Raw genomic sequence first — 13,102 nt, forward strand, 5'->3', positions numbered from 1 at the left:
CACTCTCTCTCTCTCTCTCTCTCTCACTCACTCACTCACTCACTCACTCTGTCTCTCTCTCAAATAAGTTAAAAAAAAAAAAAAAAAGAGTTTGACCCTGTAGTTGAAATGGGGTCTGAGTCTTTACTGCAGAGGAGCGGAAAGTGGAGGAGGTTGAGAAACTCTAGTTCAGCTATCATTGTGAAGTCATAAAAAAAGATTTTTAACCTCCTCTTTGAAGATCCTTAACTGAACATGGAAACTGACTCTAGCTCTGAAGGTGTTCATAGTATTTTATTTTATTGTTTCTGTATTCGTGTTTTGCTTAAATTTTGTTTTCTTTAACGTTTAATTCTTGAGGGTGGTTTCTAGGCTTGAAAACATTGTAAACTTTTGTATTATGCCCAGTGATTTTTCTGTAAGGGTTTTGGAATCCTAGGTTCAAATGTTATATGACCTTAGACAAGTGACAACTTGTGGGAACCTCAAGTTCCTATCTGTAATTTGGGATTAATAATCTTTTCAGACAAAGTCAGGTAGTTCATGATGTTTATGGTGTTTATGTATTAAGCCTTGTAACACAGTCTATAGATGGGCTTGACCCACAACTATCATTTGATCATCATAGCTATTCTATTGTGATGTAAATCGTCCAGTATGTAAATGGTAGGCTTCCAAAATTACTGAAATTTGTGCTTGATTTGTTGAACATTTTTGGAAAATTTATTAAAACTACATGATAATGGCACTGGTAACTGCAAAAATTGATTTAAGCGATACCAGGGTGTATAATACAGCCACCTGGGGTGGCTCAGTTGGATGAGCATCTTGACTTTGATTCACGTCATGATCTCGCAGTTCATGAGTTCAAGCCCCACGTCTTCTCTTTCTCTCTCTCTCTCTCTCTCTCTCTCTGTCTCTGTCTCTGTCTCTGTCTCTGTCTCTGCTTCTCCCCTGCTCAGGCTCTGTCTGTCTCTCAGAAGTAAATAAACATTAAAAGAAAAAAGATATATACCTTTAAAAAAAAAAAGAGAGAGATACCTTTTTGAGTTCTAATTCGAGCCTTGTTACTAATTTACCCTGATTCTGGGTAAGCCAAACAGAGTAATTATCTTATTTTAAATTTTTTATGGTTTAAGAGTATACTTTTAATTGGGCAGGTAAAAGTCTTAAAACAAGAATGAGGTTTGCAGTATGTTAAAATACAGATTCATTTATATGCAAAATTTAAAGGAATACAATGATAAAATGCAAATAGGTGATTTGTATTTCCTCTTTTAGAAATTTTTTTCTAATGTACAAGTATAGGTAAGTGTAAGGAAAAGAAACTTTTGAATATCATATACTCATGTCTCTTTTCTTGTCTGTTAAGTTGTAACAGAGCCACATTTTTAAGCCAAACTTTAGTTCAGGAAATATCTCTTTATTTATAAATGAGTGGCTCTACCTAAACCAAAGACAGAGGGGGGTACTTTAGGTGAATATTACTAGAGGTAGGATATGAACTGTAGACTTAAAGCCAGACTCCGAGGATGAGTTCGGTTTGGTTTGGTTTATATATTACTGAGGCAAGAGAAAACCATTTTCTGTGTCAAAGCAGAAAAGTCGGGAGTAATCCAGGGTTTGTGTTGTACATAGTTGGCCAGTATTTCATCCTGTTAGTTTTGGAAACTATAAAATAGGTAGTGTGATCACATCTCCCATTTTGCCCTAAGTAGTTATAACGTACACCTGTTTTCTGGAACAAATGTCCCACCCTGTTTCATTCTCAAAAACGTCCTGATTTGTAGATAACTTTTAATTTTTCAGAAGAGACAAGGAATTCACTGTGTGCTTATTGGCAGTTTCCCCCCCATATCACTACCACAGTGCACATAAGTTGGTACTAAAATATTTGTTGTTGAATTGGCTATGAGAAATGTAAATTTGTAGGATTTACAAAAATTTTCTGTTAAGCAAGGTAAGAGAAATACAGGATTATTCTAGCCTTTTGAGCTAAGCAAAGGAAAAAATAGGGCAGTCATTAATAATAATAAGATACATTTATCTACAAGGTTGCATAAACAAGTGGTTAAGAACAGTGCACTGGGGACAGGCTGCTGTTCAGGCTCTGCCCCTTTCTAGTTGTATGACCTTAAGCAGGTTGTTTCACCTCTGTTTATCCGTTTTCTTACGTATAAATTGAGGATAGTACTAATATATGAGTATAATGTTAACATATCACATAAGGTTATTAAGATTGACAGTTAATGTAAAGTACTTAGAGTAGTATCTGGTATATACTAAACATTACACATGAGCTGTTGCTTTCATATACACTTATGAAAAGTAGCTCTCATTTCAGTTTTCTGGTAGTTTTCATTTGAAAATAACAGACTGCTGACTACACGTTTTTGAAAAGGATTATTTTTTATTTTTAATTAAAAAAATTTTTAATGTTTATTTATTTTTGAGAGAGAGCTAGAGAGAGCACAAGTGGGGAAAGAGGCAGAAAGAGAGGGAGAAACAGAATCCTAAGCAGGCTCCGGGCTCTGAGCTGTCAGCACAGAGCCCCACGTGGGGCTTGAACCCACGAACTGTGAGATCATGACCTGAGCTGAAGTCAGACTGTTAACTGACTTGAGCCACTGAGGTGCCCCTGAAAAGGGTTATTTCGATATTTAATATTGATATTTGAAGTTGGGGGATTTAAAAAATTTCATTTGTGTAGTTAACCATTGGCTTGATCAGATGACAATTTGAAGTAAAATGGCTCAGTATGTCTAGGACTATTTAAATTATGTAAAAAAAAAAAAAGTGCATTATAAAATGCAAGATCCCTAGATTCTTATGCACAGAATTTGAGAAACACTCGTTCAGCATTTATTCATCCATCGATTCATTCAGCAAATGTTATTTGTTGGCCTCCTGTGTGCTAATCATTGTTCAAGGTGCTAGAGAGCAGTTGACTGGTTTACCTTACACAAAGTCACCACCATTGTGGAGCTTGCTGACAAAATAATTCAGGTAAAGAAAAGTGCTTTGTGATAGAGGGTAAATTTTATTGCATAAACTGCCATGAATATTACTTTTTTTTTTTTTTTTTTTTTTTTTTTTTTACTGAAAATTAATTGTGGCCCTAGGATAGAAAATTACCTTGATCCTGAGGTAGAAATTAGTGCAGAGCTGCATTGACTTCTGCCCTCAGAACCCTATTAAACTGGTGGTGTATCCATATTTTCTGGGTTATTAGCTAGTCTAGGCAGAACTAAACCAGGGATCATTTGGCTTGGTGAGGAGGTCTATTATATTCCTTAGGTAGTATATAACTGGTTGTCTTAGTGTAGTGGCTAAGAGCCACTGTAAAAATGTATTGGCAGACTCTCCCTACTGCTGAGGTGAAATCCTGCCTCTGCTTTATTCGCTTTGCAACGTTGGGCAGATTACTTTAAAAAAAAAAATGTTTTTTTAACATGTATTTATTTTTGAGAGACAGAGAGAGGCAGAGTATGAGCAGGGAAGGGGCAGAGAGAGAGGGAGACACAGAATCCAAAGCAGGCTTCAGGCTCCGAGCTGTCAGCACAGAGCCCGATGCGACGCGGGGCCCGAACCCACAAACCTCGAGATCATGACCTGAGCCGACTGAGCCACCCAGGTGCCCCTGGGCAGATTACTTTTAGGTAAAATAACTTTTTTTCTTATCTGCAAAATGTGTATGATAAAAATATTTAACTGAAGTTGTTAATGAAGATAAATTGAGTGTTCCATAAATGTTAGTTGTTGTTCTCTGTCAGAATGGGTGAAAAATTTCCAGTTTAATTTTCCATTTTTATTTTCCATGAAATACCCCTAAGCATCTTCTAAATTTTTTTTTTTTTAAACGTTTATTTATTTTTGGGACAGAGAGAGACAGAGCATGAACGGGGGAGGGGCAGAGAGAGAGGGAGACACAGAATCGGAAACAGGCTCCAGGCTCTGAGCCATCAGCCCAGAGCCTGACGCGGGGCTCGAACTCCCGGACCGCGAGATCGTGACCTGGCTGAAGTCGGACGCCTAACCGACTGCGCCACCCAGGTGCCCCCCCAAGCATCTTCTAGTAGGACCCTGAAGTTTGTATTGGATGAAATGACAGGTGTTTTGTGTCTTTTTTTTTTTTTTTAAGTACTTGTAATTTAGTGGTCTTCTCAATATTGGAGATAAAATTAAACCTGGATGATTGATTGGCTTGAAGCAAATTTAATCAGTTTATATACTTTATTTTTCAGTATTTGTAGGGTTAAGTGACATGGAATTTCTATTTTCTGATAGTAAATAGGTAAGTGAAACAAATGGTTATGTATGACCAAAGACATGGTTTTACCACATTCATGATGACTGTTTCGGACTCCTGTTACCCTAAAACTGCTTATATGAGCGGAAGGTATCATTTTTGCCATGAACTTGATGTCTCTCATTTTTCCCTTCATTTTTATCTCTTCCCACCCACATAGGATAAATAAAATGGCATAAATGGACCAATAATGAAGACCACTTTTGGCTTATTTGGTGATGACATGTATTGCTTAGAAATAGAGGTGGTGATTTTTCTGTCAGTTTTATGGACTGACGATTTAGATGTTTTTGTGGTGATTTTGGCAGATAGTTTCCAAGTGCATTTGTACAGTTTATATCCTTTGATAGATATTTTATGTGACTGTGTAGCTCAGGGGCTTACTTCTGGTTCTGTGGAAGAAAAGGATTTTGATGGAATTCTTCAGACAAAGTTAACCAAACATGGTTATCAAGAATTAAAATGAGAAAATAAGTCGTTGTTGCAGTTACCTGCCTTGTCAGATTCATTACTGTGTTTTAAAAACTTTATCCTAGAAAAACACAACAACTTCTTTTGTTGGATGTTTTCAGTTTCCAATTTTTCTTTATGTGGAGTAATTCTATATAGGGCATTCTTGTATATAAAGCCTTTAGGTTAAAATTCACTGCAGTAGGTCAAAGAGTGAACATTTTAAAAGTTTTTTGTATCAGTGTTGACAAATTGCTTCCCAAAAGTGTTAGGACGGTTTTTACTGTTGCCCAGTTTACTGTATCTTTGTCAGCACCGGGCATCCTAATTTATAAAAATTCACCATTTGGATTAAAATGAAATAATTGATTCATTTTGCATATCTTCAGTGACTAGTGTGATTGAATGTTCTTCCATGTTTATTAGCTGTGAATTGTCTTTTTGCTTGTTTATACTTCTCTTACTTTCTTTGAAGACAACAGTCTTTTATGTCACTTGCCTAGGATGATTTTCCCAGTTGATGTGTCTTTTATTTTGGATGTTAGACATTTCATTATTTATTTATTGATTGTAAAAGTAGTAGATGTTAATTGTAGGAAAATCCAGAAAAGCACAAAAATGAGAATAAAAATGCTACTGCTCAGAGATAACCACTTATAACATTGACTTTTAGTCTCTCTAGTGTTTTCTGTGCTTGTGCATTATTTCACAAAATTTAAAGTTTCTTTCATAAGGTAGCAGCTTGTTTTTTATTCTAAGTTTCTGTGAACATTTTCACTGCCTTCTACGATATTTCCCCCCATTTATAAAAATTTTATTTTGGAATAATTATGGATTCACAAGTTGCCCAAAAACCATACAGGGTGGTCTCATGTACTTTTATGCTCAGTTTCTCCGAATAGTAACACCTTGCCATAACTATATAAATGGCCAGCAAATTGATATTGTTACAGTCCACAGAACTTACTCATATTTCACCAGTTTTACATACAATATGATTTTCAGGCTCTGGGATAGTCTTTATATGGCTGGACTACAGTTATTGAACAGATCCTCTATGGTTGGTGTCTTAGTCCATTTGAGCTACTATAACAATATCACAGACAAGGTAGCTTAAAAAATTTATTGCACATAAGCGATGCAGTAAACCTAGGAGTGCATACATCTTTCAAAATAGTGTTTTCATTTTCTTTGGGTAAAGACCCAATAGTGAAATTACTGGATCATATGGTAATTCTATTTTTAAAAGAATGTATATTTTTAAGGCTTTTGATAAACATTGCTAACTCTTAGAAAAACTGTATGAATTACAGCAATGAACTGTTTGCTTCCTTTTATACTTGTCAAAATGACATTAAGTAGTTCAATAGGTAAAAATGATACCTTGCAGTTAACTATTCCTGTTTGTCCTTTGTACATTTTCCCTGGAACAGGAAGACCTAGTTTTTCCCTTTCTCGAGCCCAGTGCTTAGCTTTAGAACACATATGTAAATAAACTATTATTGTGGTTAGCAAAATAGAGGTGTGTGCAAATAATAAGAGGGAAAGAAGAAGTAATGACCAAAGAAATGAAGTCAGGTGCCCAAGATTTGTAGAAACTATAAGGAGTTATGGTAGAGTAGGCATTATGTCTTTAAAAATGAGGAAGCTGGAGGGACTCCTGGATGGCTCAGTCAGTTAAGCGTCCAACTTCAGTTCAGGTCATGATCTCGTGGTGTGTGTGTTTGAGCCCCATGTCAGGCTCTGTACTGACAGCTCAGAGCCTGGAGCCTGTTTTGGATTCTGTGTCTCCCCTTCTCTCTCTCTGCCCCTGCCCCACTCATGCTCTGTCTCTCTCACTCTCTCTCAAAAATAAACAAACATTTAAAAAAATTAAAAAATAAATAAGTGAATAAAATGAAGAAACTGGGGCCAGTAATTGCATAATTACTGGATGGCAGAATAAAGTTAATTTTTTTGTTGTTATACCACACTTGTCTTTCGGGTGTTGGAATGACTCTCAATTTAGCTTCATGAAGACAATATTGATACTTTTTTTTTTTTAAGAAATATTATAAACTAGATGTTCTGGAAAAAACTGACAATATTGGTTGAAATATTTTTTTGAGTTTTTTTTTTTCTAAGTTTGTGTATTTTGAGAAAGAGTACATTTGTGCGAGTGGGGGAAGGGCAGAGAGCTAGAGAGAGACTCCTAAGCAGGCTCCGCCCTATGAGCACAGAGCCCAATCAGGGGCTCAGTCATGACCTGAGTTGAAATCAAGAGTTGGACACTTGGGGCGCCTGGGTGGCTTAGTCGGTTGAGCGTCTTTGACTCAGGTCATGATCTCACACTCCTAGGTTCGAGCCTTGCTTTGGGCTCTGTGCTGACAGCTCAAAGCCTGGAGCCTGCTTCGGATTCTGTGTCTCCCTCTCTCTCTGCCCCTCCCCCACTCGCACTCTGTCACTCTTTCTCCCTCTCTCTCTCTCAAAATAAACATAATAATAAAAAATTTAAAAAAAAAGAGTTGGACACTTAACTGACTGAGCCACCCAGGCACCCCTAAAAAAGTTTTTTTTTTTTTAAAGCAGTGCTTTAAGTTGGCAAGAAAGCAAATGAAGTCTTCAGACCAAAAATAATTAAAAAGTACTCATCCAAAGAGGTAAGCAGGTCATAAATGTAGAGCTACTCTTAATGCATCTATTGGTTCTTACTGGCCCAGAGCTTTGGTTTTAATTGGCAGTGCTTAGAGACAGGACACATGGTAAAAAAAAGAGGCGGGGAGGGCGGGGGGAGAGTGAGCTTTCCCAGAGAAAAGGAAACTTGTCAGGTTTAGCTGTGACTCTGGATTGGTGAGGCAGAGGTATTCCCTAGTAATTCTAACCACAGATGTTCTTTTTGCAAAGTAGAGCTAAAATTCACACAAGTTGTTACCCAAAAAATCATGTTGAAAATTAAAGGAATACCAGATTGGTAGTTTTATAAACTGTGCAGTCATCTAACAGAGGGAAAACAAGTCCTCTCCTAAAGAGCATATTTAAAATTTTTTTTTAATGTTTGTTTATTTTTGAGAGAGCATGAGCGGGGGAGGGGCAGAGAGAGGGAGACAGAATCTGACGCAGGCTCCAGGCTCTGAGCTGTCAGCACAGAGCCGACATGGGTCTTGAACTCAAGAGCTGTGAGACCTTGACCTGAGTCAAAGGCAGACGCTCAACCGACTGAGCCACCCAGGCGCCCCTAAAGAGCATATTTTAAACATACTGTTCAAAATTCCCACAAATAAAGTTCCAAGGAAAATGGGCTTACAATATAAAATCATAAAGCGCGTAAGTCATAATGAGCATGGTTTAGCAGAAACAACAGATCACAAAATCAAACCCTCAAAGATTGCAGATAGTGAATTTATCAAGTTCAGACTATAAAATTAGAATAATATGCTTAAAGGAAGGAAGATACTGAAAAGATGATCAAGAAACAAAACATCAGATAGATTTGATAAAAGAACCAAAAAGAACTTCAAGAAATGAAAATTATAAAAAGAACTTATAAACTTATTGGAAAAGTTAAGTTCATTTTAGAAGTAGATGAAGAGAGAATTGATGAAATGGAAGAAATATCATAAATCGCTCAGGATGTAATTTCTTGAAAGACAAGGAAATGGAAAATAGGAAAGAGATTGATACAAAGAGAGGTGGAACATAGTATGAGAGAGTACAAAATATTTTATTGGCATTCCAGAAGGAAGTAATAGAGCAGTTAGTTGGTGAAGAGGCAAAGTTTGAAGAGCTATACCTGGGAATTTTACAGAGTTGATGCATCAGATTTCAGAAGAGCACAGTGAATCCTAAGTAGATTAAATAAAGAATTTCACACTTAGACTGATGATTGTAAAACTGCAAATCACCACTGACAAAAATTGAGCAAAGAGAGATTAGGAATGATAGCTAGACTAATAGCTGGTTTCTGATCAGTAACAGTACAAAACAGAAGGCAGTGGGGATATCTTTAATAACCTGAAAGGGAATGTGTGCCTAGTAAGAATTCTTTATACAAAAAAAAAAAAAAAAAAAAAAAGAATTCTTTCTATAGCAGAGGTAGAGGGTAAAAATATTTTCAGGGAGGGGTGCCTGGGTGGCTCAATTCTGTTGGACATCCGACTTCAGCTCAGGTCATGATATTATGGTTCATGGGTTTAAGCCCTATGTTGGGCTCTGTGCTGGCAGCTCAGAGCCTCGAGCCTGCTTCAGATTGTGTCTCTGAAGCTCTCTGCCCCTTCTCCCTCCTGCCCCCCTCAAAAATAAATAAACATTTAAGAAAATATTTTCAGGGAAACCACAACTTAAAGAGTTTACTACAAAAATTTTTTTTTTCTGAATGATGTCTTTGGTGGAGAAGGAAAGAATGATGTTCAAAGATTTTCATCAGCATTTATGTAAATTTAATAAATATTGACTGGTATAAAAAAATAATGGGCTATATTACATATGTACATACAGGCACAAGACGTGTAAAATAGTCTTTGATGTTAATGTACTAGTAGGCACTATAACATTTATGCTCTGATTTGAAAAAATGTTTTTTAAGTTTTATATTTTTTGTGATTCGAATTTAAGGTAATATTTTAATGGAATGCTTTATAAGGGAAAAAAAAACCTTGATCAGAGTATTGTAGCAGATTGTGTTCCTCTCTAGCCCACATCTATGCTTATGCACTTTTTGCAGTTGTAATAATCTGTGAGTTGTAATCATTTGTTGTTAATATTAACTTCATACTTAGTCTCTGTATGTCTTTAGTTGGATATATGATTTCTCATTTAATAGGTTATCTGTAAAAGGGAGACACTGATGTAAGTACTAATTCCTCCAGAATTGCTTAACATGTTTGCTTTTGTTATTGTGGTGGTTATGGGTTTTTTTCACTTCATTTTGTGAATGCATTTTTCATTTTGACATTTTCATATTTGGTCAACCCTAGGATGCACATTGTTGCACACTGTAAACTTCTCTGGCAAATGGGATACATCTTTTTTTTTTTTTTTAATTTTTTTTTTTTACGTTTATTTATTTTTGAGACAGAGAGAGACAGAGCATGAGCGGGGGAGGGGCAGAGAGAGAGGGAGACACAGAATCGGAAGCAGGCTCCAGGCTCTGAGCCATCGGCCCAGAGCCTGACGCGGGGCTCGAACTCACAGACCGCGAGATCGTGACCTGGCTGAAGTCGGACGCTTAACCGACTGCGCCACCCAGGCGCCCCGGGATACATCTTAATAGTATTTGATGTCACAGTTTTAATATACAGCAATTTTTTCTTTGATTTAGTAGTACCCCTTTAGATTTTATAAAATATGGTCGTGTATCTTTATAATTTTGAATGGCTGTGCAATACTTTACCTAGAAAGTGTATCATAATTTCCCTTGTTCCTGGTTTTTTTGACTGGGTTATTTCTGTTTGTTGGCTCTTACAAATAATGGTAATAGAATATGAGTGCACCATTTTATATAGTCTTATGTAGTCTCCAGTAAAGAATGAGTTTGCAAATTTTATGCTAATGTGGGAATTATTTTTAAGTACTTTGCTAATCTAATAGGTGTTAAGTGGTACTTTTGTCATGAAATGTGAGATTTTGACCTGAGGCAAAATCAAGAGTCTGACAGTTAACCAACTGAGCCACTCACAGCCCCAAGATTTTAAGTAATGTCTGCACCCAGTGTGCAGGTTCACACACACAACTTCAGGATCAAGAATTGCATGTTCTACTGACTCAGCCAGCCAGACACCCCACATTGCTGTTTTTGACATAGGAAAAATTTCCAAATGTTAGAGTTGTTTAGAGTCAAAGGTCTCTATCACAGTGTAGATGGCAATAAGAATTATATACTTTGGAAAATCATTCTAGATACGTAAAATATTTGTTCTAAATACATAAAAATAAGCCAAAGATAGGTGAATAGTTTGAATAAATTTTATGACAAATGCAAGTAGATTGAGGTAAAGCAGCATTTCTGTATTAATTGTTTATAGAGATATATTTTTTATTGTATAGGTAGCTAAATTTTATACATACACATTCAAGTCCATCTACTTAAATTTTTTTTTTTTTCCAACGTTTATTTATTTTTAAGACAGAGAGAGACAGAGCATGAACGGGGGAGGGGCAGAGAGAGAGGGAGACACAGAATCTGAAACAGGCTCCAGGCTCTGAGCCATTAGCCCAGAGCCTGACGCGGGGCTCGAACTCCCGGACCGCGAGATCGTGACCTGGCTGAAGTCGGACGCTTAACCGACTGCGCCACCCAGGCGCCCCCAAGTCCATCTACTTAAAAAGACTTATTGTCAAGTTGAGCCCAATACTTTAAAGTATTATTTAATATTTATTATTAAATTACTTAATATGATTGGGGTTTCCTTCACATTTAAGTAATAGAAAAGTCCATTAAAGAGGTGACTGTGTGGCTCAGTCGGTTAAGCATCTGACTTCGGCTCAGGTCATGATCTCATAGTTCTTGAGTTTGAGCCCCGCATCGGGCTCTGTGCTGACAGCTCAGAGCCTGGAGCCTGCTTCCGATTCTGTGTCTCCCTCTCTCTCTGCCGCTCCCCCACCCACACTCTTGTCTTTCTCTCAAAAATAAAGATTAAAAATAGACAAGTCCATTATCTAAAATTGTAATTTTAATACACTGACTTTTAAAATTTACAAATAGATCTTTTGATTATTTAGCAGGTAACATCTAAAGGAACCGGTTTAAATCCTAATGCCAAAGTATGGCAAGAAATTCCTTCTGGAAATACTGATGCCACTCCAGTAACTCATGGAACTGAAAGCTCTTGGCATGAAACAGCAGCAACATCAGGGTCTCATCCTGAGGGTAAGTCCTAAATATTTCATCAGAACAAATCATATTTTGGTTAAATATATGGTCAAACCAGTTTATAGAACTTTGGGGTACATCTTTTGATTATTTGATTAAATATATTTATAAATGTTTAATAGGCAGTTTGTACACAGTTCTTATTTTTAGTATGAATGGGTTATCACTAGTTTCAAATAGTAGCTGTGTCTTTGGGTCTAGCATTTAACCCACTTATAATATGGTATTTATAAATTAATTTTGATATACCATCATTGGCAATGCTATTTACTCACTGTTTGACCTTGGGTAAATGACTTCTCTGTGCTTGTTTCCTTCATCTGTAAAACAGTAATAATAATTACTTTTGGCATAGGATTTTCTGAGGATTAAATGAATTAAGTGCATGTGGCTCTCTGATACATAAATAGTGCTATATGAGTTTAAACTATTGTTAATCATTTTAGCTTATCCATAAGGGTCAAAACTTATCTCCCTTGGGAAGAGAATTCTTACTAAAACCATGCGGACATTGCCCAACTGGTAGAATTCTTTAAAATCTTACTATAAAAGACATAGTGCCCAGAGTTCCTAAAGATAGGATTTATTGAATTTCTATTTATTGTCATTATATATTTTTTAATACAGGTAATACGGAGCTTTCAGATGATATGTGTAAGGAATACGAAGTAATGTATTCATCTTGTGAAACCACCAGAAATACTATAGGCATTGAAGAATCAACTGATGGAATGATTTTAGGGCCAGAAGATCTGAGTTACCAAATATATGACGTTCCTGGTAAACTTTATACTTGTATTGGTAAAATGAGCATTTGGTAAACTAGTGTTTTTTCCCCTTACAGTTTCTTTATTATTGTTCTAATAAACCTATGGCATGGATCAATCTGCTTTATTTGAAAAGAACTGTATGGTAATAAAATGTTAGATGATTTTTATAAATACTGTTTTCAAAAGGGCAAACATGAAGATTGTAGTTTATTTATTTTTTAAAGTTTGTTTTTTTGAGGAGAGAGAGACAGAGCATGAACTGGGGAGGGGCAGAGAGAGAGGGAGACACGATCAGAAGCAAGCTCCAGGCTCTGAGCTGTCAGCGCAGAGTCCGAAGTGAAGCTTGAACTCAGAAGCCGTGAGATCATGACCTGAGGGGAAGTCACGCTTAAGCAGCTGAGCCACCCAGGTGTCCTGAAAATTGTAATTCAAAAGAATGTTTAGAGAAAAGATCCTGTTTAGGAGAGTGTGAAATTAAAGATAAAAGGGAAAAATAGTCAATATAGTGAAAATAGACCTCAATTATAATTTTTCAGAGTCCCAACTTTCTTGATCTATTAGTTGGGATCAGTGCAAGTTCTGTCAGTTTTCCCATTACTTCTGTCAGTGTGAAATGCATTTATAGATGTGAAATTGCAGGGATTAATTTTGAGAAAATCACAGTATTAAAAACATGGTTCTTCTGCAATTCAACTTGTGAAACATATTTTTTCACATTTATAAAACTAGCATGGGTTAGTAGTTGCC

General features: G+C 36.4%; 1 protein-coding gene across 3 annotated transcripts in view; it reads left to right on the forward strand.

Annotated features, from left to right (window-relative positions):
- Nucleotides 1-13,102, forward strand: part of LARP4 (La ribonucleoprotein 4) — a 63,610-nt gene that overhangs the window by 5,445 nt on the left and 45,063 nt on the right. For 2 of the 3 annotated variants that reach the window (XM_047065474.1, XM_047065476.1), the window contains exons 2-3: nt 11,435-11,582; nt 12,213-12,365. In XM_047065474.1, coding sequence (XP_046921430.1) covers nt 11,435-11,582; nt 12,213-12,365 — 301 coding nt within the window. The remainder of the gene's footprint in view (nt 1-11,434; nt 11,583-12,212; nt 12,366-13,102) is intronic. The other variant, XM_047065475.1, reaches the window with a different exon arrangement.

This window comes from Lynx rufus, unplaced genomic scaffold (assembly GCF_022079265.1).
Source record: "Lynx rufus isolate CCGP_SWC_20201006 ecotype Redwood Valley unplaced genomic scaffold, mLynRuf1.p SCAF_7, whole genome shotgun sequence".
NCBI lineage: Eukaryota > Metazoa > Chordata > Mammalia > Carnivora > Felidae > Lynx > Lynx rufus.